The sequence below is a fragment of the Cardiocondyla obscurior genome, unplaced genomic scaffold, assembly GCF_019399895.1.
Source record: "Cardiocondyla obscurior isolate alpha-2009 unplaced genomic scaffold, Cobs3.1 scaffold31_0_849067, whole genome shotgun sequence".
Lineage (NCBI taxonomy): Eukaryota > Metazoa > Arthropoda > Insecta > Hymenoptera > Formicidae > Cardiocondyla > Cardiocondyla obscurior.
Genome location: NW_027228788.1, coordinates 577983 through 603897, shown reverse-complemented (window position 1 = coordinate 603897; position 25915 = coordinate 577983). Strand labels below are relative to the sequence as shown.

The window sequence follows — 25915 nt, the reverse complement described above, 5'->3', positions numbered from 1 at the left end:
TGTGAAGAATCCTTATGATTCCCCATCTAAAAATCCATATAGACTTATACCTTTGTGGGCATTAATAGTATATTGTTATAAATAAATTAAAATTAATAACCATTAACACTCAAATTTTATAACGCTAAATTATACTTTCCTATGAATTATTAACGTATATCAAATATCTTTTCTTAATCTTTATTAGTTTAGCTATAAATTTTTTAAACTTTTACTCTACCCACACATACATATATTACAACACAAGTATAAGAAGAACTTCTTCTATTTACAAAATTTCAAGAACTTATAATTATATTTGTATAACAAATAAATAAATATACAAATTAACTTTTATAAAATGTTACGTCAGGAGGATTAATTTCTATTTAATTAATCAATTGGAAGGAATTCCTCGGAATGGTCTGTGCTGGTAGGGTAGGGAGGTGACGTACCACCGAATTTATGTGAGATTCGAAATTCGAATCTACACGTTTTAAGAATACTTTTCGGATTTCAAATGAGCGCGTAAGTGGTTCTTTTTAGAGAAAGGAAATGAATCCTTATTCTCTGGGATAGAACCGGGCGTGATTGATCGCTTAGGCAGGATAGTTTAGGGTAATAATTAAATAATTAGTCCACGATTTTAATAACACTAATTAACAATTTAATTAAAAATAAATGACTCTAATTACAAAAATCGAAAATAATCTATAGATGGCGAATAGGCAATTCAAAAACTCATACAGTGCATTTAAAATATAAAAATAGCGTAAAAGTTTTTATTTTACAAATCAAATAATACGAGAATGGTAATGTACGAATGAGTAAATATAATTTTAACATTGCGGTGTTGAGAACTTTACAATATTTAAATGAGTGTAAGGGTGTGCATGTGTGTGTGTATGTGTGTGTGTTAATCTATTGTGACCTCTTCGATTTCCACCACCCTCGCGGTGGATCTCGGGAAAACGAGGTCAATTAATCGCATCGGAGCCAGGAACGGAAATTCCACCCCGGGATAATAAATAAAGAAATGAGAATCAGGATCAGACCGAGCTGCCTGAATCCTGATCTCTCTTCTGAAAGTGGTCAGGGCCGATGGAGAAGGCCCTTTCCGGGACAGGATCTGTCCACGGAGTACAGGCCCTGCGGAGGAGCTCCAGGAGAGGATCTATAACCTCTCTCGGTTCTGGATGCTCCTCGAGGATCTCTATACTCGGGACCGGAGATGGAGGTTGATCGGGGAAGTCTACTCCTGGGAGAGAGATTGAGTCATCTTCACCCAGAGAGTCGGCTTCCTCAGGTTCGAAGGGAAAAGGAGGTGGTGAAAGAGGAGTGGAACAGACTCTTGGCTCATCTCCGGGAAACCGTGGCTCGAAGATGAGGGAAGAATTCGGAGTATAAGAAGGAGTCGTGGGGCGGAATAATTCCGTTTCAGGCTCCGTGGACTGAACGAAAGATTTCGGTCGTCGGAAGGATTCGTAACTGACTCCTCTTCTTCTGGGAAATAGCCGTATAACGGCTCCGGATCGCCGCGGATAGGAGATGGTGGCGGTGGGCCTGGACGAGGAGACCAAGGTCTCTCCTCGTTGCGCGCGGGAGACACAAATACTTCCTCACTCGGTGCCGCCGCGAGCAGGTATTGCACGAAGAAGCGGCGGACTAAATCTCTCAGATTTTTGATCTGTTTATTCCGCCGCGCTCGACTCTTCCTCAGCGTTTTCTTATTTTGAGATTCCACTAAAATTATTAATTGATTTTAATTAAATCTGAATTTAATTTTTGGAATGTTTGATAACAATGGAGGGAAGGAGATTCGTCATCGACGAATTCCGAAGGTCTCGATCCGGCCATGAAAGATTCCGCATAATCTGTCTTTGGCGAGAACCGCTTCCCGATTCTTTAGCTGAGAACAGTCGCCAAAGTTCCAGCGATATTTCGCGGAGTTGACCACAGAAAATCGCTAGGTTTTCGACAGCATGTCTCAACCGGTGTTCGGGAGCAGATATTCTCACACATTTAACAGATCACGGGATCAATCAGCACAAAATCAAAACCGCGGATCTTCAACTCGGACATTTCTTTCTCTCAGACAACATTTGAAAACAATTAATCAAGATAACTACATTTAGTGGAATCGTGTTTTTCGCCCAAGTACATATTAAATCGTAGGGACTTACTTTTAGGAGATCTTCAACTGCTTCCTCGATAGGTTTGGATCGACTTGCACACTCAAAGCACTCACGATAGGTTTAAGTAAACTGATTCGGCTTGTGGCTGAGATGCAAGAGAGCGTGCTCAGCCTGAGCACAAGATTTTATAAGCTCGGAAAAGGGGAGGACTCTTCCCGAATTTTCATTTTTCTGAGATTCTAATCTCTCATTTGCAGAGCTTATTCCTCCACTTTTCCTATCTCAAAATTATTGGGCACTCGCACTTCGTCCCTTCTCTATTTTAAGTTTTCGCCCTTAGTTTCTAGATTTTGGTGAGGAGTTCCCGAAGTCCATTGGTTTTAAGGAAGTAATGTGCCTACGAAGCACCCCCGCTTCAACGAGTTACCCCTTCCGAGCCTTCCAGAATTTTTCTATCATTTCCATCGAGAGATGGTTAGGTAACTCTTACATTCCATATGACGTATGGGTACCCGGCTTTATTGCCTTTGCCTGCGTCACATACTCCGGTAATTTCGGGTCTCTCGCGCCCTTGGTTTTTCTAAAGCTCGGGATCGGTACGCAATTACAATTTTTAAAAGAAAGTTATTTTTCCTTTCCTATGACAGACAGGTTATCAAAGTTGAAATATTTATGAGCTCTTAAATTCTGATTTTTTGTGTTATGTCTAGACAAATTCTTTGTCTGACATCCTGTTGGCGCCCGTTCGCAATTTGTTACATGTTTTTTATGCTTCCACGCAACAAATTGTCCCGGAATATGTGGACGTCTATTGAATTTATTTTCTGAAAGACTCTGAAATTCCTTTTTTTTTATATTACAATGGACTACGGTCTACCTTCCCCTTAACTAAAATTTTAATATACGTCGAAAAAAAGAGACGCGGAGTCGGAGACGTAACACCCCCCGACTTAGACAAATGTTGGGGCTTTAATTCACAACATTTGCATAGAATAAAAAGTTCTCTTTTTTTCGTAGTTTTATACTTAGTTCTAAGAACTCATACATTTTTTATTTTCCTTTTAGGCTATCATTTTATATATGTATATTCTAGAAAGATTTTTCTCAATTTGTTCAATTCTCTGTACATATATATATATTCACTAAAAAAAAATTTTAAAACGAAATTCTAATAATATTTCCTATGTCGACTATAAGTGTTTGCAGGCTAAGGTTTATTTTTCCTTCGTTTCTGGAACGAATAGATTTTGACGCTACACGGGAGACTTCTTTTAGAGATTAAATCTCCATTAGTCAGGTTTGATTTTAATAACTTAGGATTGTTCTTGACCTTGTCAAATTTGAAACAGAACAATGTGGCGTTTTTTCCGCTCACCATTATGTGTGTGTTTCTTTCAACACTACACTCAAATTTGGGGTCTATTGAACATTTTAATGAATGGTCTCCTGACCGCTCATTCTTGGTTTGGCTACACGCTTTTCCGACTGACGCGTGGCCTTCTCCCCTCCACTCCTCCTTGAGTGGAACTACTGTGTCCTCCTTTCCTTTTTCTGCAATCTCTTATTTTTGTCTTACGTTACTAAGGTTTTTTCTTATTTTTTTCTTTTTTTTTTTTTTTTTTTTTTTTTTAATATATATATATGTGCAATTTTTGACTTAATAATTAGTTTCATGAGGAAGAAAAAAATAATAGCCTAATATTTTACTTATCAACTAATACATCCTTAGGAGTATCAATATTACTAATACGCAATTTAAAATTATAAAAATGTTTTATTATGGTTTACTACAGAGATCCTGGGGACCTTATCTTCCTAAATTCTGGCCGTTCTATTACATTATTTGGCCCTATTATATGATTTATAATTACATTGGAGCTTCTTAATGCCGCTCCTGCCTGCTCCAACGCATGGGCGAGGTCATGCCTCCGGAAGTCGTCCGGCCGGTGGGTTGAGAAGTCCACCTCGGCGAACTCTCCCCCCGAGGCCCGCCGGATCCTTATTTCTCCCCACTCTTTTTCTATCAGGGCCTTAGTAAGAATGATGTCCCTCTCTGTCCAGCCGGTGGGAGACACTGGCCGGATCCCATGCGCCCCGCATGGAATGGCCTGCCATGGCTGCTCCCTAAATCGGTTCTCGAGGTGGCAACAGTCGAACTTGCGGCGATGTATTTTCCGCCCCCAGTCCTTTAGATGGATGGTGACGTCAGTGTGAGACGTCACCTCCGTGATGATCCCTCGCTGCCACCGTCTCCCCTCCTTTACAGCAACCAGAGTCCCGACATGAATACGATCGGGCGCCATTGTGAGCTTCGTCCCGATCCTCTTCATTCTCATAGTTAGGTAGTCTAGGAGCTCGTTCAACTCGTCCTGCCCGTTTTTTAGTTTCACCCAGAACAGCGTGGGCGACTCCACCTCCAACACCATGGCCTCCAGGAACGATCGAGTTAAATGGTAGGTGTTAATTATTGGAATTGTAGCCTCCATTTTTCAATTAAATCTTCTTTCTTCTTGTTCTAAAAACAAGTAGGCTTTAGAAAAAGGGTAAAATAATAAGAGAAATACTTGATGTCAAATTGTTGCATAAGAATTAAAAAAAAAAACGTTGCATGTACGGAAATACATGAGGAGAAAAAATATAATGGCTGAAATTTTAATGTTTTAACCCCAGAGAATAAGTTGCATTTTCTCGGGCAGGTAAAAGTGGATAGTGTCGTTCCGTGTCTGCTTCATGGTTTGTTCCAGATTCTTCAACTGGATATAAATCGTTTTGTATTTGTTTCAAATTCTCTTGTTCCGGCATTACGGGTGCACTAGGTTTCTCATATCTTGGTCTCTTTTCTCCCAGATGTAGTAAGAGTTGAGTTAATGAATCCCAGATGGCTCCGATTAAATATAATGACCATCCGTATACTGTATGTAGTGCATAGCCATGAACAAGAGTATCGAGTATTAATTTAATTCCGCGAATACATAGGAATATTCCCAGCATTCCGGCACTGACATTTCCAAAAATCAAAAATTTACTCCACATTTTATTCCATGCGGAGGTGGCTACTTTTTCTATTGATGCCTCGTCCATGAGGTTAGAAATTAATCCTCCATGGATCGACGTAGCTTCTCCCATTACTCCCCTTGCTACTGTGTTAAGTAACGCGGGTCGTTCAGCAGGGAACATTATATGATCTCTCAGATGTTCGAGATCTTTTTCACTGTAAATTCCGCTGGCTGCTAAGGATCCTGGATTTGTATAATGCCATGTAGGTTTAGTCATTGGCTTGATTGTTATTGGAGGCAGTGTTCGTTCTGGCGTAGGTATCATTCGATACCATCCGTCATTCAAGAAATACATCGGAGGAATTACTCGGTTACATGAAATTTGAGTTCCGGTTTTCGTTAGTATGTGTGTTCGTGGTGATAAGAAGTATGTGTCATTACTTCTTAATACCGGTAGCTCGGAATAACACTCTCTTACATGCTGAATTTTAACATCTACTGGCGTGCATTTAATTATATGTACAACTTCGCCTGATATTACGGCCATATAGCCAGGTCCTTTCATTATTTGATATGCAAATTCATCGGGTGAATTAACGGCAATACTCAATGCATTTTTTAATACTTGCTGTTCTAAATTACAGCGTTGTTTTAACACATCTCGATACAGAGAATTCATCTGAGATCGGATATGTTTTTCCACGTATACAAATTTTGAATTCACATAAGTGAATATATCTAAATTCTCAACGGGTAATGGTCGTTTGCGTGCGAATGATTCTCCTTTTGTGGTTTCTAAAATAAGCAGTTTAGGATGTTCTGTTTTTATTAATGTATATCCGCATAAAGGTTCTTCTCCTGTTTTAGTTAAAGCAAAAGTTACGTCGTTAGTTGATAATGAATATACAATTTGTGGTTTTTCATAGAGTGTATCGAGCATTCGGTTAGCGTATCCTTCGTATAGAATGTCATAATTATTGAATTTACAATAATCAGTCGGTAATGTTTGCCAAAATGTGTAACCTCCGTCGATATCTATGCAGTTATTATCTGCATAAGTACAGGCGGTTCCGGATCGTAATCGAATCTGATTTGTTTCTAAATTAACAGTTGCTTGGTGAGTGGTTAAAGTAATGGTAATTATGGCTTGCACTACGACATTGTGCCAGCTGCCATACGGATCAGAGTAATAACTGCCTGAGCATTGTCCGTCCATACTTGTTGTTCCTGCGAGTGTAACTGGTCGCATTATTGTTTGATTCACTTTTAATCCATAAACATGTGTATAAGTAGAGAAAGAAAATGATCCGGTTGCATGCATCTTTTTGCATTGATCTGCTGTGGTTTCGAAAACGTATTCAGCTTGTCCGTTAGTCACAATTGAAGTATGTGAATGCATTCCACAGTAATATACGTGTCGATTAATTGATACTTTGCATTGTATCACTTGCAATCCTTCGAATTTTGATATTTGAAGCAGCTGTATATAAGTTCGGTCTACTTGAGGTTGAGTTAATGGTATATTGCAATTTTCAACGTCTAATAATGATAGAGTCGTAATATTCAAATTCGCAGATCCACAATCGTAGCCAATTATTCCGTTTATTTCAGAAACGTGCATGAAGACAATCGCGCCGATAATCCATTTAAATCTCGAATCCATCTGAAAATACAATTTTATTTTCATTCATTCGGTTTTATGTATGATACTCGTAGCCTATTCGGGTGCACAACTTTTGTATTTTTCTTAATTCTTATCCTCACGTTATTTTTATTCAAAATTTCTAAAACTTCATGAGGCCCAGTGTATTGATTACCGAATTTACCGGGCTTCGGTCCTTTCAATAAAAATACGTAGTCTCCGGGCTTAAAAGTTTTCGGATTTATTTTCCTGTCGTAAAGTTTCTTAGATTTTTCTTTTGCTTCTGTTACATTCTTGAAGGCGTTTGTTTGTAAATTATGGAGCTGTGTAACGAGGCCTATTAAATAATCGTCGTAGCTAGCTAACTTTTCCTCCGGGCCGAGAGGTTCGTCCGTCGGTACTCTAGCTATTTTTCCGAATACTAATTCGTATGGTGTATGTCTTGTTGCTTCATGTACGCAAGTATTATAGTTGAACATGGCGAGTCCGACCCATTTGTCCCATTCCTTTTGTTCATTGGCGTATTGCTTTAAATATTCGCCAAGAGCGTGGTGAGACCTCTCTAACGAGCCGTTTGATTGCGGGTGGAATGCTGTGGTTCGGAATTTTCGTATCCTAAATATTTTCGCTACTTTCTTGATTAATTCACTTATAAAATTTCTACCTTGATCGGTTAATATTGCTTTGGGGCCTAATACACAGATAAATCTGTCTACAAATACTTCGGCGATTGTTTCGGATGTCTGATTTTGTAGAGGTATGCCCATGCAGAATTTTGTTAATTGATCTTGCATGGTCAAGATATATTCATTTCCTCTGTCAGTTTTTGGTAGAGGCCCCACAATATCCATAGCAATTTTATCAAAGGAAGTTCCCGGTGTGTCAGTTATTAGCATGGGCTGCTTTGTTTTTACCCTGACTAATTTTTTTAACTGACACTGTAAACATTGTTGAATATACAGTTGAACTTCCTGTTTTAAATTCTCCCAATAATACTTGTGTTTAATTCTATTATATGTTTTATTTACTCCGCGGTGTCCCCCCGTTGGTGAACAATGCATTTCTCCGATTATCGACGACCGGAGATCTCTGGGAGGATATTTTATTGATCCGTTGCAAATTATTAATTTTGTAGGTGAATTTAAGAAGATTATGTGTAATAGGTTTTTGATTTCGCTCCATGGTACGTTGTTTACTAAATCAGTTTTCGCGATACTAATTGTTTGTAAATTTAATTCTTCGGAGATAGCTCGCAGATTTTTAATAGCTGTGGATACGTGTTGCAGAGTTAAAGTTGGTCCTTCACGGACTCCTTCGCTGATTGGTAAAATAATGTGATAATATTTCTTGTATTTTATCGGTTGCGCTTCCCCTAAGGCAAGCGTTTTAATTTTCGGTAATTCATTCCTCTCAAATAATTTTTGTGAACCAGAATCCAAAGGATTTCCTTCAATGTCAGTGAAGTATGTGATATTATCTTTTCGCAGAAATAACAAATCACGTGTTTCGATTATATTATTAGGTATATCTTGTATGTCGGTGATAACAGGTAAATTTTTACTTTCGTCCGTTTCACTTTCGCTTTCACTTCCATCGTCACTTTTTCCTTCGTCGGGGTCCTCCTTTTGAATTTCAGGTTCTTCTATTTGTTCGTTTTCCTTTTCAATTATATTTTCTTTTAATTTTTCCATTCTTTCCTTCTTTGCCGTTTGGCTTCGTGTCTGGATCCTACGTTCCGTTGGTGGATCATGAATTAATGCTTTTTCCACAATCTCCTGTGATGGTTCATTTAATTCCTGTTCCGTAAATGGTATTGAATCATTTTTACTTATTTCATTTTTATTAATTTCCTTTTCTATTTCTTCCTCATCAGATAAATATAATTTGTAATCGTCGTCTTCTTCGCTATCGTTATCTGATTCTTCCAGCATCTGTGCAATTAATTCGGCGTCCTTAGGATTATTTGGATTTAATTTCTTTGCAGGATTAATTATATTACACGGTATTTCTTCTACTGGATTCCTAGACAGTGCATCCGCGTTTACATTGGTTTTCCCAGCTTTATATACTACATCATAATCATACTCTGCTAATTTTAATCGCCACCGAAGTATGCGCATATTAGCATCTTGAGCATGTTTAAACCAGAGCAACGGTTTGTGATCCGTAACTAAGGTAAATTTCCGACCGTATAGGTATGGTCGAAAATGTTTCACGCAGTATACAATAGCTAACGCCTCTTTTTCATATGTATCGTACTTTACTTCATTGTCTGTCAGTGTACGAGATGCATATGCCACCGGTTGATCTTTGTTAATTTTTCCTTGAGATAAAATTCCTCCTACTGCAAGTCCTGAGGCGTCCGTAGTTAATATAAATGGTTGTGAGAAATCCGGATATTGTAGTACTGGTTCCTCGCATAATTTTTGTTTTAATAATTCGAATGCTTCCTCTTGATTTGAAGTCCATTCGAATGCTGTGTCGTTCTTTAATAATACAGTCAGGGGTTTAGCTAATTTCGAGAAGCTTGGTATGAACCGTCGGTAGTATCCCGCCAAGCCTAAAAATTGTTTAATATTTTTAGGCGTTTTAGGTCGTGGAAATAATTTAACAGCTTCCAGCTTTTTCGGATCTGGAGTTACGCCGTCTTTGCTAATTACATGACCAAGATAAGTTACTTTTGGTTTTAAAAATTCACACTTATCTGGTTGTAATTTTAGGTTCGCTTCTCGCAATCGCTGTATTAATAGATTATATTTCCTCTCATGTTCCTCTAGCGTTTTTGCATATATGACTATATCATCCATATATACAAATAATTCACGGCCCTGCAATCCTGTTAATACGAGATCCATTAATCTCTGGAAAGTTGCAGGCGCGTTTTTTAATCCGAAGGGCATTCTTTCGAATTCATAATGCCCGAACGGAGTTGTGAAAGCCGTTTTATGGCTATCCTTCGGATCCATTTTTATTTGATGAAATCCGGACGCTAGATCGCAGACGGAGAAGTATCGTGCTCCGCCTAATTGATCCAGTATATCGACGATATTCGGCAGTGGGTAGGCGTCTCCGATTGTTTTTTCGTTGAGGCTCCTAAAGTCCAGTACCATTCTCCATCGCTTATTTCCTTGTGAGTCGTCCTTCTTTGGCACGATCCATATTGGCGTGTTGTATGGCGACTGTGAAGGTTTAATAATTTTTCCTTTCAACAGCTCGTCTACCTGCTTATTTATTTCTTCCTTATGCTTCTGCGGAAATCGATACTGCCTGGTGTTAATCGGTTGATCATCTGTTGTGGGTATTTGATGCTGCAGTACCTGAGTGAAGGTCAGCATTTCTCCGGGTATGTGGAATCTATCCTGGCTGCTTTTGACGAGATTCGTTACATTCTCTCTTTCAGAAGCGCTCACATGATCCAAACGAAGTAATTCCATTATTTCGGAAAGGCGCTTATTTCCCTGTTCGTTAATTATGGCTAAGCATTGCGCACTTATTTTATCTTTTCTTTCCCTTTTATTTGGACGGATAATCGTGGATTCTTTTATTATTTGCTGAGATTGTTTTTCCATGCAGTCTGATATTCTTGAAGACGGTTTATTAATCATTAATTGATTTTTATTATTATTAATTTTACATTTATCGTATAAATGTAACTTCTTCGCTAATTCTTCGAAGGTAATATGAGAGGAAGTATCTCTATTATTTCCGGGTTCTTTGACTCGCGGAAATTTTAATTCTTTTATTATTTTTAAAGGATCCTTTTTGGATTTGGAGGAAGTCGTATCGCGCAGTGAGGTTTGGAAATTTCCCTCCTCACGATCGACAGGATTAGAATCTCTGGAAATTTTAGATTCTTTTAATGAGGTTTGGAGATTTACCTCTTTATTTATTTTACTTCCCGGCGATGTCTTGGCATCCTTCTCCTGGGTAAGTGAATTTTTATATTTTTCATTTTTGGACGGGGTTTGGAAATTTCCCCCTTTTCTAGATTTATCGTGGTCCCCACCAGGCGATGTCTTTGCATCCTTCTCCTGCGTGGTTAATTTTCTACCAGGCGATGTCTTTGCATCCTTCTCCTGCGTAGTTTTTATTTTACTTTTTCTTTGGATATTGTCTTCAAGAATTTTTTCATCGAAGAAATCCTGATGACAGAGATCGTTGCTATCGTGATTTACTCCGTCATGGGTTTGTTTAACCTCGGGGTCTCGTGACATTTCAACGGTCTGCCATTCTTCATTGTTTCCCTCGATGCTTTCCGCCTGTATTTTACTTAATGGTTGTAACTGTATTGTAGGTACCTGAACTTCAATGGGTTCGTTCAGTGTACTTATTATATGCAGATAGGCCTTTCCGTCTTTATTCCTGGCGACGGTATCTCCCAGATAAATACCGTGGATGACTTTCATTCGCGGTATATATCCGATTTCAATTTCCGGATTAGAAATGCGTACAAAGAATAGAGATTCGGTTTGCGGTGGGACGGTTATTGTTTCAGGGGTCGAAAATGAAATTCTTTCTCCCGATATTTCTAAATGTCCTTCGGCATAGTCAATCCGCGAATTTGTTTGTTTAAAGAAATCGTTTCCTAATATTCCGGCTTGCGAAATGGGAAAATCTTTGGAGACTATATGAAATATTACCAGTTTTTTAAATAGCGGCATTATTACTCTACCGAGAGTATATACTGGATAATCGTTTATACCGTTTAATCTTAAAATATTCCCGTAATCAATTTTTAAATTATCAGAGATTAAATTTTCTTTTATTATATTCGGACCCGATCCTGTATCTAACATAAAAGTCGCGTTTCGATTCTGATTGTTTAATTTTACTTGAATCGTGGGTACATGACTATGTCTATCTAAATTTACGGTAACCGGCCGAATTTCAGGCTCTATTCTTTGACTCATTTCCGGACCGATACTACAGGGTGTGAGATCCGTCCGGACCCCTGCTGCACACCCGTCTTGGAGGGGCCACCGGCGTTTCCCGCATTCATTGCTTCACGCCTTTTATTGTTAGTGATTCTAAGTTCGCAGTTTTCTAACACGTGGCCATCTTTCTTACAATAACGACAATTCTCTGCTTCTTTAGAGTTATTCTGCCTCGCATTATTTCGGCATTCTTTTGCTGAATGGCCGAATCCATCGCAAATTTGACACACTGTTCGCGGTTTTTGCCCAGTAATTCTGGATTCTTGCTGTTTTTTCCAGCAATTATTCGCGGTATGTCCCGATTTTTCGCACCATTGGCAAATTAACACTGTCCTATTCTGGTTGCTATTATTAAATCGGCAATTCTTCGCGTTATGCCCCGATTTATTGCATAGTTGGCAATTCGATTTATTTTCCTGAATAATATTTATAAATCGACGATTATTTGTTTCGCGTTGACGACATTTATCCGCACTGTGCCCGCGTTTTTTACAGATTTGACAAATTAAAATCTCGTTTGAGGTATTTAAATAGTTTCCTGTTTGTATTGCTAATTTCCTACAGTTCGAGGCAACATGCCCTTCTTTGAGGCATAACTGGCAAATTTCTCGAGAACGATCTATATTCGATGACTTAGGGGTGGTTGGGACTTTTCCGTGTCGTATTTCGGTAATTTCACGTAGCTCTCTTTCTATATTTAGAGCATCATTGACGGTTTCATGCACATCTAAATCCCTTTTTACTCTTTGTTCTATTTCTGCTTTTAATCCTCGTATAAAACATTTACATACATCTTTTTCTAAAGTGTTTCTAATTTCAGCTAATTGCTCATAATCGTCAATCATCCTTTTGTGCACGTCCATTATTCTATTTCCCAGAAGTCTCACTCTGTTAGCATACGTGATTACATCTTCTTCATTTTTTGATATACCCTGCCCAATTCCCCTGTAGTTGGTAAACATTTTTATCTTGGCCAAAAATGTTCTCCAAAAATCTGGTCAATTGAGCTACGGTATCAAATTCCCTTCCCTGGATCGTTCGTCGAGCTTCGCCTATTATCCGCGTTCGAATTACTTTCGCGAATTGTTCCTCGGCCTCGGGAGGCAACATATTCTTTGCCTCCTCACATCCTTCCACAAAATAATTTATGGAGATGTTTTTGCCATCAAAGAAGGGAACCGCCTCTACCGCGTATTTTAATGTGGCGAACGGATTTGGATTCGCCATTTTCTTAGATTCTACTGCGGGTTCAACTTTGCTATAATACGTTTGTAGTCGCTTTGGCACCAAGGGTATTCGTGTCTCGTCTAATTTAATCGTAGATCCCTCCGTTACCTCGGATATATCAGGCAAAGGAGTAGATACACTTTCAGTAATGGTTTGTAAAGGAGTAGGTTGTTTAGGTTGTGGATTTTTGGACACTGTAGGTGTCGAAGTATGTATCTGAGTTTGTGTCTGTTTTGGTTTAGACGATTGTTCTACCGCAGCTTTATAGTTTTTATCTACTTCTGCCTTGTCAGACGTTGCCCTAGTATCCATTTGCGAAAAATCACGCTCAAACGATCCCGGACGAGCCCCCAAAAATCAGTGGTATGTTACGTCAGGAGGATTAATTTCTATTTAATTAATCAATTGGAAGGAATTCCTCGGAATGGTCTGTGCTGGTAGGGTAGGGAGGTGACGTACCACCGAATTTATGTGAGATTCGAAATTCGAATCTACACGTTTTACGCGCAGAATACTTTTCGGATTTCAAATGAGCGCGTAAGTGGTTCTTTTTAGAGAAAGGAAATGAATCCTTATTCTCTGGGATAGAACCGGGCGTGATTGATCGCTTAGGCAGGATAGTTTAGGGTAATAATTAAATAATTAGTCCACGATTTTAATAACACTAATTAACAATTTAATTAAAAATAAATGACTCTAATTACAAAAATCGAAAATAATCTATAGATGGCGAATAGGCAATTCAAAAACTCATACAGTGCATTTAAAATATAAAAATAGCGTAAAAGTTTTTATTTTACAAATCAAATAATACGAGAATGGTAATGTACGAATGAGTAAATATAATTTTAACATTGCGGTGTTGAGAACTTTACAATATTTAAATGAGTGTAAGGGTGTGCATGTGTGTGTGTATGTGTGTGTTAATCTATTGTGACCTCTTCGATTTCCACCACCCTCGCGGTGGATCTCGGGAAAACGAGGTCAATTAATCGCATCGGAGCCAGGAACGGAAATTCCACCCCGGGATAATAAATAAAGAAATGAGAATCAGGATCAGACCGAGCTGCCTGAATCCTGATCTCTTCTGGCTCGAAGTGGTCAGGGCCGATGGAGAAGGCCCTTTCCGGGACAGGATCTGTCCACGGAGTACAGGCCCTGCGGAGGAGCTCCAGGAGAGGATCTATAACCTCTCTCGGTTCTGGATGCTCCTCGAGGATCTCTATACTCGGGACCGGAGATGGAGGTTGATCGGGGAAGTCTACTCCTGGGAGAGAGATTGAGTCATCTTCACCCAGAGAGTCGGCTTCCTCAGGTTCGAAGGGAAAAGGAGGTGGTGAAAGAGGAGTGGAACAGACTCTTGGCTCATCTCCGGGAAACCGTGGCTCGAAGATGAGGGAAGAATTCGGAGTATAAGAAGGAGTCGTGGGGCGGAATAATTCCGTTTCAGGCTCCGTGGACTGAGACGAAAGATTTTGGTCGTCGGTAGGATTCGTAACTGACTCCTCTTCTTCTGGGAAATAGCCGTATAACGGCTCCGGATCGCCGCGGATAGGAGATGGTGGCGGTGGGCCTGGACGAGGAGACCAAGGTCTCTCCTCGTTGCGCGCGGGAGACACAAATACTTCCTCACTCGGTGCCGCCGCGAGCAGGTATTGCACGAAGAAGCGGCGGACTAAATCTCTCAGATTTTTGATCTGTTTATTCCGCCGCGCTCGACTCTTCCTCAGCGTTTTCTTATTTTGAGATTCCACTAAAATTATTAATTGATTTTAATTAAATCTGAATTTAATTTTTGGAATGTTTGATAACAATGGAGGGAAGGAGATTCGTCATCGACGAATTCCGAAGGTCTCGATCCGGCCATGAAAGATTCCACATAATCTGTCTTTGGCGAGAACCGCTTCCCGATTCTTTAGCTGAGAACAGTCGCCAAAGTTCCAGCGATATTTCGCGGAGTTGACCACAGAAAATCGCTAGTTTTTCGACAGCATGTCTCAACCGGTGTTCGGGAGCAGATATTCTCACACATTTAACAGATCACGGGATCAATCAGCACAAAATCAAAACCGCGGATCTTCAACTCGGACATTTCTTTCTCTCAGACAACATTTGAAAACAATTAATCAAGATAACTACATTTAGTGGAATCGTGTTTTTCGCCCAAGTACATATTAAATCGTAGGGACTTACTTTTAGGAGATCTTCAACTGCTTCCTCGATAGGTTTGGATCGACTTGCACACTCAAAGCACTCACGATAGGTTTAAGTAAACTGATTCGGCTTGTGGCTGAGATGCAAGAGAGCGTGCTCAGCCTGAGCACAAGATTTTATAAGCTCGGAAAAGGGAGGACTCTTCCCGAATTTTCATTTTTCTGAGATTCTAATCTCTCATTTGCAGAGCTTATTCCTCCACTTTTCCTATCTTAAAATTATTGGGCACTCGCACTTCGTCCCTTCTCTATTTTAAGTTTTCGCCCTTAGTTTCTAGATTTTGGTGAGGAGTTCCCGAAGTCCATTGGTTTTAAGGAAGTAATGTGCCTACGAAGCACCCCCGCTTCAACGAGTTACCCCTTCCGAGTCTTCCAGAATTTTTCTATCATTTCCATCGAGAGATGGTTAGGTAACTCTTACATTCCATATGACGTATGGGTACCCGGCTTTATTGCCTTTGCCTGCGTCACATACTCCGGTAATTTCGGGTCTCTCGCGCCCTTGGTTTTTCTAAAGCTCGGGATCGGTACGCAATTACAATTTTTAAAAGAAAGTTATTTTTCCTTTCCTATGACAGACAGGTTATCAAAGTTGAAATATTTATGAGCTCTTAAATTCTGATTTTTTTGTGTTATGTCTAGACAAATTCTTTGTCTGACATCCTGTTGGCGCCCGTTTGCAATTTGTTACATGTTTTTTATGCTTCCACGCAACAAATTGTCCCGGAATATGTGAACGTCTATTGAATTTATTTTCTGAAGGACTCTGAAATTCCTTTTTTTTTATATTACAATGGACTACGGTCTACCTTCCCCTTAACTAAAATTTTAATATACGTCGAAAAAAAGAGACGCGGAGTCGGAGACGTAACAAAAAGTTACTCTTTATTAATTAATTATTAAATTTGTTATAATAAACTCACGCGACCGACGAAACTCTGTTTACGTCGCCCGTGCGACAAGCGCCGCGGCACAACACACCTGTACCGAAAACCTGTAAATATAGAACCGATAATAAATGTAAATAGCCGAAAAACGTACACGAGACTACAATTGCTTTCGTTCTTTTTCGCGGACACCCCGGCCGATCCTCGATACGCGCGACGATTCACCGATTACCGCGGCGGTTCGCTTGACCGTGTCCGACCACACGGAAAGAAGAAAGGGGGATGTTACAATTTAATTAATTATTTTCTCTCAAAAATTTATTTTGTATTTTGCGTTATACGCTGTCGCGTTTTTCTCTCGGAATAGCGTCTGCCCTAAAGCAGGAAGTCAATTGTTGCACCCGAGCGGTGCACGGGGTCCGTCCTCCGAATAATACACTTTCCAGTGTAGTCGGTGTACGGTGGTGTGAATAAATATATACTTAGTTGTACAAAGTATAGTAATGGATTTATTTCTCCTTAATGTTTCGGTGATAGAGTTACGAGTCGCTACCTCGAACTCCCAAACTGACTTGCACGAGCTTCGGAGCTCGTGCATTATATATTATTATTTTTGGTCTTGTCAGCGAAATAGCAGAAGAAAGTGGCCGCGTGCCCTACTGCCTTCTGCTGATAGCGCGTGATGTCGAAAGGCTGACAAGACGGATTCTTGAGCTCAGCAGATTCCAACAGTTTGGTAATCTGCTGAGTTGTGTGTAAAAAATATGTCGCGCTTGGTGGTCAATGACCAGCGTGCGCTGTCGGGTTACAACACAATCGTACCGAATTTTTGTATGAAAAGTTTCGTTCACTTACGTAAATAGCATATAATGCATGTTGCTTTCTGCTGAGTCTGCTTTCTGCTTAAGCTTGTGCTTTGGTGAGTACTGTAACGTGAGCTGCTTGGCTGCCTTTATCGTTGACGTTGTCCTCACCTTTATTTTTTTTGTTTTAGTTGTCTTCTACCAGCAACACCAATTAGTGTAAGAGCGACTTTCAGCGGTGCCTCTTCTTCGGGGAGCGGATCCCACCGTTGCCATCAATTTGTTGCGCCAGAGCGGTGCACGGGGTCCGTCCTCCGAATATTACACGTACTGGGTGTGAGGTGGCAAAATATAAATATATACTATACGTTTCCTTTTGGATTAAATACTGTGTGTTGCCTTTATTTTTCCTTCGCAGACTTTGTGTATCGGTAATAGAGTTACGAGTCGCTAGCTCATACTTTCGTACTGACTTGCACGTGCTTTGGAGTTCGTGCATTTTATATTATTTACTTATATCTCGTTAGCAAAATTGCAGAAGGAAGTGGCCGAGTGCTCTACTGCCTTCTGCTGATAATGCGTAATGTTGTAAATGCTGACGAGACTACACCGTAGGCTCAACAAATTCCAACAGTTTGGCAATCTGTTGAGTCTTTGTAAAAATTGGCGATTACAACAGTTTTAATTCATACTTTCTCAAACTTATTTCTAGCGCATCAATTTACGTGGCCCTCTAGCGATACATGCTGCGCATAAATCAGTAATTACGTCAACTTTCTCCCCTCTCTCTACTTATCGGCCCCTATCCAACTTCCCGGCTTTTCATAAGCAATAACCGTTTTTTCATAAATAATTTATAGTAGACGTAACACTTTGTGACATTGTTACTAATATTCACCGGACGACCACTGGTTCAGGGTGGCACTTTAAGCGTTACCAGCGGTAAGGGCAAGGCGTGGGAGTTCTCCCACTCCTCGCGCCCACAGTACAAAAGCCGCATCGCGGCCCGGACCGTACCTGTTCCGTTTCGGAGCTACCGCCAGCCGGACTAGCCAGCAACCGAGCCCCGAGAGTCCTTGCTTACACCTCGTTCCCGTCAACCCGGGCTCTCTCTCCAAGTAACGCGGTCGGGATCGCCCGACCGCACTCTAGGAGCACCTGAAGTACCGCAGTATCATTTTCGGGAGTCCCCGAGGCGACATTCCAGGGTAATTCTTCCTTCCTGGGGTATCCAGAATACCCCAGCAGTGACGCGCTTGGGCGCACTCGAGCGCACCCAGAGCACTGACTTCCTAGTCGGGCGCCCCCGACTAGGCTCTTTGGGCAATCCTTACGACCGCCTACGCGTATCCCGACCGTTTCCGGCACACGACTCGGGCGCACCAGAGCGTACTCCCTAAAATCGCGGATTCCCCGGAGCGCTGCTTCCTTTTGCTCTGTCTTGTACAGTCATAATCAGAAAGGTTGCAACACATGAAGTTAGGAACACAATTTTATTTATAAGTTAGAAACAGAATGAGAACCACTTCTTGCATTCATGCGCAATAGATCAATATTAGTTGCTAAATTTGTATGTATAAGGTGTAGTATAAATTTTAAAATAAAAATTAATACAAAAAACAAAAAAAAAAACATTTAAAACGTGAGGAATAACATAATGCAATTTGTAAATAAACACGGCATGAGAAATGTTTTAGATATCATCTACAGATACCATCTCCGACGTATGATGCACGCCAAATAATAAATCGAAACATGTAATTAATCAAATAATAAATTCAATTTTATAATTAACATGTCTATTTAACTATATATATATAATTTCTAATAAATTTTAACTAGAAATAAAGTAAATTATGTAAATAAAATAAATAGAAACAATAATTCTCTTTTTTCTTTATATTGATCTTCTTCACAATTAAAAATTCAATCACTGTAATTAATAAAATTCTTACATTTACGTGGCTTAGCCGTGTTGCAAATTGCAACTCGATCGGCATTTTCAGGGTATAGCGATCACGCTTCCAACGGTAAGCGTCTTTGTGTTGGCGCGTGATCTTTCGACGGCTTTCTCCTTGTGTTGTTTTCATCGTGTTAGCATCTTTTATGTTTCATCTATTCTGTTTATTTCGGCGTTTTAAACCGTTCAGCGTATAATTTCTATGATTATAAGACAATTGATTGGTCTTATGGATTAGGATTGTTCTTAAATAAAGTATTGCGGTTGATGATAGTAATAACTGTAAATATATTTACACTGTATACAAATATTCTAACGGTTTCTATAATAATTGTAACACACTATAGAGCACAGGTATACCTGAATCAACAACAAGTACAGTTTGACTTTATTCTAATTGAGAGTTTCTCAATTATAATACTCGGCGAGAAATGCCGTGGATCTATCACGTATATCGATGTCTTTCAGCTATCTCCCGCCGTTACGACTACCGAGCGCGCCGACTATCCGCTAGCATGGTATCAGTCTCGGGCGTACGACCTTTGCCGTGTCGCGCCGAAGTTTGGACTCGTCCCAAGCTTACATGTTCTCGCGGGTTCTCGGCGTTTCTATTATGACGTACTTCCGGAGCTAGAAATCGCCAAATCTTTCTAGAAGAATGTAAGGGTATATAATCGCCCACCGTTCGTTCCGAAGTCAGTCGTTTTTTCGTCGTCTTGCTGCCTGGCTTTTTCTCTATTGTATTTCGATCGTGCGTGCTTCTCGGTGCAAATTTGTAAGTCTAAAAAAGTGCTGCGGCTTCGGTTTTGGTAAGACGAACGGCATTCCGGCTCGCGAGTATTATTGTTTTTTCTCAAGCTCGTATTTCTTGTACGATTATTCTCAAAATATACTTTGACTTTCTTGGAAATAGACGATTATTTTTTTTCTGAACATTTCTGGTTCTTTGAGCCGGATTTTCGAAGTTCTGGCATTGCAACAAAGTGCGTGAATTGCTCTTTGCGATGGGGCAACTACTCGATGTGCAAGCTGAATTCCAAGGCCGCATCAGCCGTACAGTAAGTAACTTGCGGAAACTAGGAGCTGCGCGCATTAATGAGCCGCTCATCGAACCATTCAAATGCTGGACGATAAATGGGCTCGTTTCAAAGAGCACCACGAAGACTTACGTCGCAATCATTGGAATCAAGTCAAGACTCTTGATTACCTTAAAAATGGGCATCTTGACATTACCGAAGGCATTTATTTGGATCAGAGAACCATGCTGATGGAAATGATAAGTGAGCTGCGGGCGAAGAAGGTAATCGTGGCGGAAGAATCTCGGCCGCGCACCATAATCCCGGGTCCGCCGAAGTCAGTCTTGCCAAAAGTGAACATCCCACGCTCTTCGGGTCAATACGAAGAGTGGCCCTTGTTTCGCGATCTTTTTGGGTCGTTGGTCATCTACGACCTGTCGTTTTCCGACGTCACAAGAATGTACTACTTGAAATCGAACGTGGAAGGAGAGACCGAACAATTACTGCGAAAATATTCGACCACTGACGAGAATTTCGCAGCTGCCTGGGCGGCTCTCACCGATTTCTACGAGAACACTCGCTTGGTGGTGAGATCTTTTTATTCTTTGGATGTCAATCTGCCGAAGATGAAGACAAGTTTGGCCGCCGACCTTCGACGCTTATATCATTCAATGACAGGGACAATGGACTCATTGAAGGGAATCGGAAGGCCTATCACGTCAAGTGAGGATTTGTTCGTGCATTTTACGATCGGAATGCTCGATCCGAAGTCGCGATTTGAGTGGGAAGAGGTCGTCAAGAACACCGCGCAGCCTCCTACGTACGTGGAGCTAAAAACCTTTTTAGAAAAAAGGTTGCATCTTCTCGAAAGCGTGCTGCCTGAGAAATCATCTGCGGAGCAGCGTTTACAGGAACGGTCAACCAAGCCCGTGCGTTCGCACGTTTCTACCAAGGCGGCGCCCTCAACCGTCAAGGACGACCGAAAGCGATGCGCGCTTTGCCGGAAGAATCATTTCCTCATGAGGTGCGACGCTTACAAAAAAAAAACCGCTGCTAAACGGAAAGCTTTCGTGGAGTCTTCAGGGCTGTGCCATAATTGCTTGGGTAACCATCCAGCGGCCAATTGCTTCTCCCAGCGGAACTGTGCGGTGTGTTCTGATCGTCACCACACCTCTCTTCACGATGCATGTCGGGCTACGAGCGATGTAAATACGTCCATTGCATTTAAATCTTCCCACATCATACAACGATCAAGAGAGGTGCAGGTTGCCGTGCTTCTCGCCACCGCGCGCGTACACGTCACCGACCACATGGGAGCCACGCATCGAGTGCGTGTTTTCATCGACCAGGGATCCGAGACATCCTTTATAACTGAGACCCTCGCACAACGATTGAGATTACTTCGCATGCGGGGTGCTGTAGCCGTTTTTGGCGTAGGAGGCTGCCATTAATTTTGCCGCAGCTCACTGTCTATGCCGGCCTCTCCAGCGCTGCCGTGCGCGATTGAGCCTATTTACAAGGCCTTACCTTGGCCGATCTCGAGTTTTTGTCGTCGGACAAAGTGGAGTTACTTTTCGGAGCTGACGTCTTCACGTTCATCCTTCTCGACGGTGTTCGTCGCGGGAAGGCTTCCGATCCGGTCGCTTAGAAGACCACGCTAGGATGGGTGGTTTCAGGGCCGGTGTCGGCGGGCGGAGACCGCAGGGTATCCTCGTCTCTTTATATCATGGTGGACGATCCACTGTCCACTCTGGTACGGCGATTCTGGGAGCAGAAGGAGTGTGGAACGGACAGACACGCGAAATCACCGGCGGATCTAGAGTGCGAGGCACACTTTTCTCGTACTCATTCATGGGACGCTTCGGGCCGATACTCGGTGCAACTGCCGTGCGGAGAGACAATGCCCGACCTTGCGGGCACGCGATCACTCGCCCTTCGCACGCTTTACAGCACTGAACAACGGTTCGCTCGGGACGAAACCCTCCGAGAAAAATACGCGGCTTTCTTACGCGAATACGAGAGCCTCGGCCACATGACGCGCGTTCCGTCCCGTCAAGCGGCCTCACGAGTGTGCTACCTTCCACATCACGGTGTCATGAAGGGAGATGGGCTCAAGGCTAAGATCCGCGTTGTGTTCAATGGCTCGGCGAAGCTTCACAACGGCTAATCGCTCAACCGTCATCTGGCTCCAAACCCCAGTCTGCTTCCTCTTCTCGCCGACGTTTTCCTGAGATGGCGGACATTCCGACTGGCTTTTACCGCAGACATCGAGAAGATGTACCGCCAGGTTCTAGTTCATCCTTCGGCTAGAGACTTGCAACAAATCCTCTGGCGGGAAAATTTGTCGGCACCTGTACAGGAGTTCCAGCTTAACACGATTACTTATGGACTCGCCTGCGCTCCGTTCCTTGCCATACGGGTGCTCCTGCAGTTGGCGCGGGATGAAGGCCATCGATTTTTTCGGGGCTCGGCCGCACTTCAGGGTCATACGTATGTAAACGACATACTCTTCGGTAGCGACACTGTTGCAGAGGCCATCGAGGCGCTGTATGAACTGTGCAATCTCTGCGCGGCAAGAAAATTTCCCCTGAAAAAGTGGGCCGCAAACTCGATCGATGTGTTGGCCGATATCGCGGAGGAGGATCTTTCGCGGCCCGAGGTACGTGTTTGAGCTCCTCATGAGAGTCACACAGCTCTGGGATTGCAGTGGAGGCCGGACTCGGATGAATTCTCATTCTGCGTGTCGGTTCGATCATTCGATGCAGTGACAAAGCGTACGGTTCTGTCACAGGCTGCACAGCTGTTCGATCCGCTGGGCTGGCTAGCCCCGGCTATTGTGCAAGCCAAAATTTTCTTTCAAGGCTTATGGTTGCAGGCTCTTGATTAGGATGGACCTATCGCTACGGAGGACCGACGGGTGTGGTTGGCGTTTGTGCAGGATCTCACTGCTCTCGAGAGGATTCGAGTGCCTCGGTAGCTGCGGCTGGGTTCGAAGGTTGACGTGGAGGTCTATGGCTTCGCGGATGCATCGGAGCGAGCTTACGCGGCGGTACTCTATCTTCGTACCCGCTCGATTGGAGAGCTTGCATGGAGGACCTCGCTCGTTGGAGCCAAAACAAAGGTGGCACCTATCAAGGCCATCTCTATCCCCTGGTTGGAACTTTGCGCCTCGGTTTTGCTGGTGAGGTTAACAAGCCATTTCCTCAGTCAATTAAAGCTCGCAGATTCGTCCGTGCATTTGTGATCGGATTCCACCGTGGCTCTAGAATGGATCAGGCGTCACCTTTCGCAGTGGGCGACCTTTGGGCCAACAAGGTGTCCGAGATTCAAACGACGCTGCCCGACGCTCAGTGGCACCACGTGGATGGCCGAGAAAATGCCGCGAACTGTGCTTCCCGCGGATTGGCCCCGGCGGAGCTGGTTGACTTTTCTTTGTGATGGAGCGGTCCGACATGGTTGTCCGGAGATCGATGCTTCCGGAACCTGCCTGCTGAAGAGAAGACGGGCGTCTCGTTGCCTGAGGCGAGACGGCACGCTCACCATGGAGCGTCAGCAGCATCACTTATGGAGCCTGATCTTCTGCAGCGCTTCTCGAATTGGTCGAGACTCATTTAAGTTGTGTCCTGGTGCCGTCGATGGCTTTGACGGGGGTGGCGGGACAGTTCTCGGCCGTGGGCTCCTAACATTTTGGCGGACGAACTGCACGCAAGTGCCGACAGTCTCGTGCGCCTCATTCAGCATTTCCATTTCGAACGAATATTCTCCTCTCTGTCCAGAGATCGTTCCTTGCTCAAGGGTTACTCCTTGACCAAACTATCTCCTTTCATCGACTCTCAGGGCTTACTGCGAGTGGGAGGTCGGCTTCGCAACTTCCTGCTTGCCTACGACGAGATGCACCTTTTCATTCTTTCTCAGGACTCTCGTCTTACCGAACTAATTATTTTTTTATGCCACGCCAAAGTTCTTCATGGGGGCACTCACAAGGAAGGTTTGGCAACCCGGAAATTAAAAAAAATATAAAACTTTGTGTACATGTAGAATAGTTCATCCGTAACACAAAACAATTTTTTGTTTGTGCTAAATTTTACTTTAAAGGGGTAAAACCACTCCTTACAAATAGAAGGGTTATTTGCTTTTTTCAATATAACTCGAAAACTATTTAAAATATCAAAAAAGTTTTATAAAAGTTTTATAGTAAAAACAACTATATATTACTGCAGTAACAGAATTAAATAAAAAAAATTTTTTAACAAAATTGTTTATAAAATTACAAAAAAAATTTTTTTTTTTAATTTTATTATTGCAGTTAAATGCAGGTGTTTCTACCATAAAACTTTTGTATAAAACTTTTTTTGATATCTTCAATAGTTTCCGAGTTGTATGGAGGAAAGTGAAAAACCTCTACATATGAAAATACTTTATTTCCGTAAGAATTATTTTTAAACCGCAGCTAAAAATTTTTTAATTTATTTGTTACTCTATATGCACAAAACTTCTCATTATAAAAACAAAAATTTAATTAAGATAATACGCTCAATAATAATAATAAGATTTCCATCAAAAAAAGTCAGAGAATCTTTAAGTATTCAACATTGTGAAACTTTGTGTGCAATAATTTATCTTTAATATAAAACTTTTTTGTTCGTGCATCAATTCGAGTGACTGATTATAAAATTGAAAGTAAATGTGAACTTTGCGCGATCTGTCAAATGACGAGAAATAACAATAAAAATGAAACGGAGTCAGGTTGTGTCGATAACCTTGTCAAACTTTCCGATTAACTTGATGCGGATGTTTCTGTTTCTTGACTCTTAAAATATTAATGAGGAAATTTGTATAAAAGTGTAACAATATTTGAATTATAATTTCTATAAATTTGAATTATAATTTCTAAAAATAATTTGCATTGTTTTTCATTTATTTAAACAGATTATTTGTACGTACTTGAAACGTTTACATTCACTGTTTGTACATACGTTTCATAATTGTACATTGTAAGAAATGTTCAAGTGTAAAACGGTAGATATGCTAAAAATTACGGATTATAATTAGTACAATAATGGTATTCTTCATAAAAATGTTTCAAACAGAAATATTCACCACACCATGCACAGCGTATAAAAACATCTATTCCACAAATTTTACATTTAGGTATATGTTTTTCATTTTTAAAGTAACAGAAATCCACTAGATTTTAAAATTTTCTAGGATACGTTTCAACATATCCGCTTTTAAACCAAGATATTAAAAAAAATTTTTGAACCTAGGTGAAGAAAGTTGATGTATTTGTGATTGCAATTATATTATTTTATTACGGAAATGCAAATTGACATCTGTTGCACCGGGGCCGGTGCACGGGGTCCGTCCTTCGGGATCCGCGAGAGAGAGGGCGAATAATTGATAGATCTTAATAAAAGATTAGACTTTTTATTGGGTTACACTGTTTCTTTTCTATCTCCCTTTGTTCTCCCTTTGTCGGTTCGGCACACGTCCTCGCGTTGTCACGCGTTCTCGTCTCCGCGAGGTTTCTTCTTACTTGGCACGCGACCGAACTTTCGTTATCACCGCTCTCAGTTTACGGTACGGACTATAATGCGACTGCCCGTCCGTGACGGGCCGCGGTTATTTAATAGTGACGCAGGGCCTTGGCCTCCTCGGGTTGCAATGCCGAACTTCGGTAGTTCGGCGAATGCAACCTCAGCGATTTCGGCAATAAGTTCTCGCACGTGTTTCTTTTATTATTTAATTTCTTAAGGAGGTTTGCTGATCTTGCATCCTCCGAGGTTATTTAATTACGAGAGACTTATTCCGAAATGCCCTGCGTCATGTTTCGTGTTGTAACGGGGTTTGGGTTACAACATCCCTCCCCCCTAGGGGGAAGAAAAGGTTGAGTGTGTTTATACACCTCAATCTTTTCTTCCTTACAATATGTTTTCTTATTCTACTTACAATTGTATCACCGTCGGTCGTGGTGTTTTTACACTCGGCGTTTCTTTCTTTTTTCTTCTTTTTATTTCGTTGGGTAGGATTATTTGTTCGGTTACTTTATTCTTTTTCTTTTTGTACAATTTTACTATTACTATTGCTAGTACTATGGTCGCTATTATAGCTATTATTGTGGCG

General features: G+C 41.4%; 3 protein-coding genes across 3 annotated transcripts; all 3 read left to right on the top strand.

Annotated features, from left to right (window-relative positions):
* Positions 1-228: 228 nt before the first annotated feature.
* On the top strand, positions 229-21398 carry LOC139112602 (uncharacterized). Its single transcript, XM_070673688.1, has 2 exons — positions 229-342; positions 16005-21398. The coding sequence occupies exon 2, from the start codon at positions 19897-19899 to the stop codon at positions 21241-21243; it is 1347 nt and encodes a 448-aa protein (XP_070529789.1). The 5' UTR covers positions 229-342; positions 16005-19896; the 3' UTR covers positions 21244-21398.
* Positions 21399-21518: 120 nt separating this feature from the next.
* On the top strand, positions 21519-21959 carry LOC139112595 (uncharacterized). The gene has a single exon (XM_070673684.1). It carries the CDS (start codon positions 21519-21521, stop codon positions 21957-21959), a length of 441 nt encoding a protein of 146 aa, XP_070529785.1.
* Positions 21960-22067: 108 nt separating this feature from the next.
* On the top strand, positions 22068-22679 carry LOC139112594 (uncharacterized). Its single transcript, XM_070673683.1, has 2 exons — positions 22068-22451; positions 22500-22679. Exons 1-2 carry the CDS (start codon positions 22068-22070, stop codon positions 22677-22679), a joined length of 564 nt encoding a protein of 187 aa, XP_070529784.1.
* Positions 22680-25915: the final 3236 nt, after the last annotated feature.

Bases quoted from the DNA above. Each gene is read 5' to 3' on its own strand.
- LOC139112594 (XM_070673683.1), top strand. From the start codon at position 22,068: ATGTACCGCCAGGTTCTAGTTCATCCTTCGGCTAGAGACTTGCAACAA. The intron at 22,452-22,499 runs GTACGTGTTTGA...CTGGGATTGCAG, and splicing joins AGGATCTTTCGCGGCCCGAG to TGGAGGCCGGACTCGGATGA.
- LOC139112602 (XM_070673688.1), top strand. From the start codon at position 19,897: ATGCTGGACGATAAATGGGCTCGTTTCAAAGAGCACCACGAAGACTTA.
- LOC139112595 (XM_070673684.1), top strand. From the start codon at position 21,519: ATGGTGGACGATCCACTGTCCACTCTGGTACGGCGATTCTGGGAGCAG.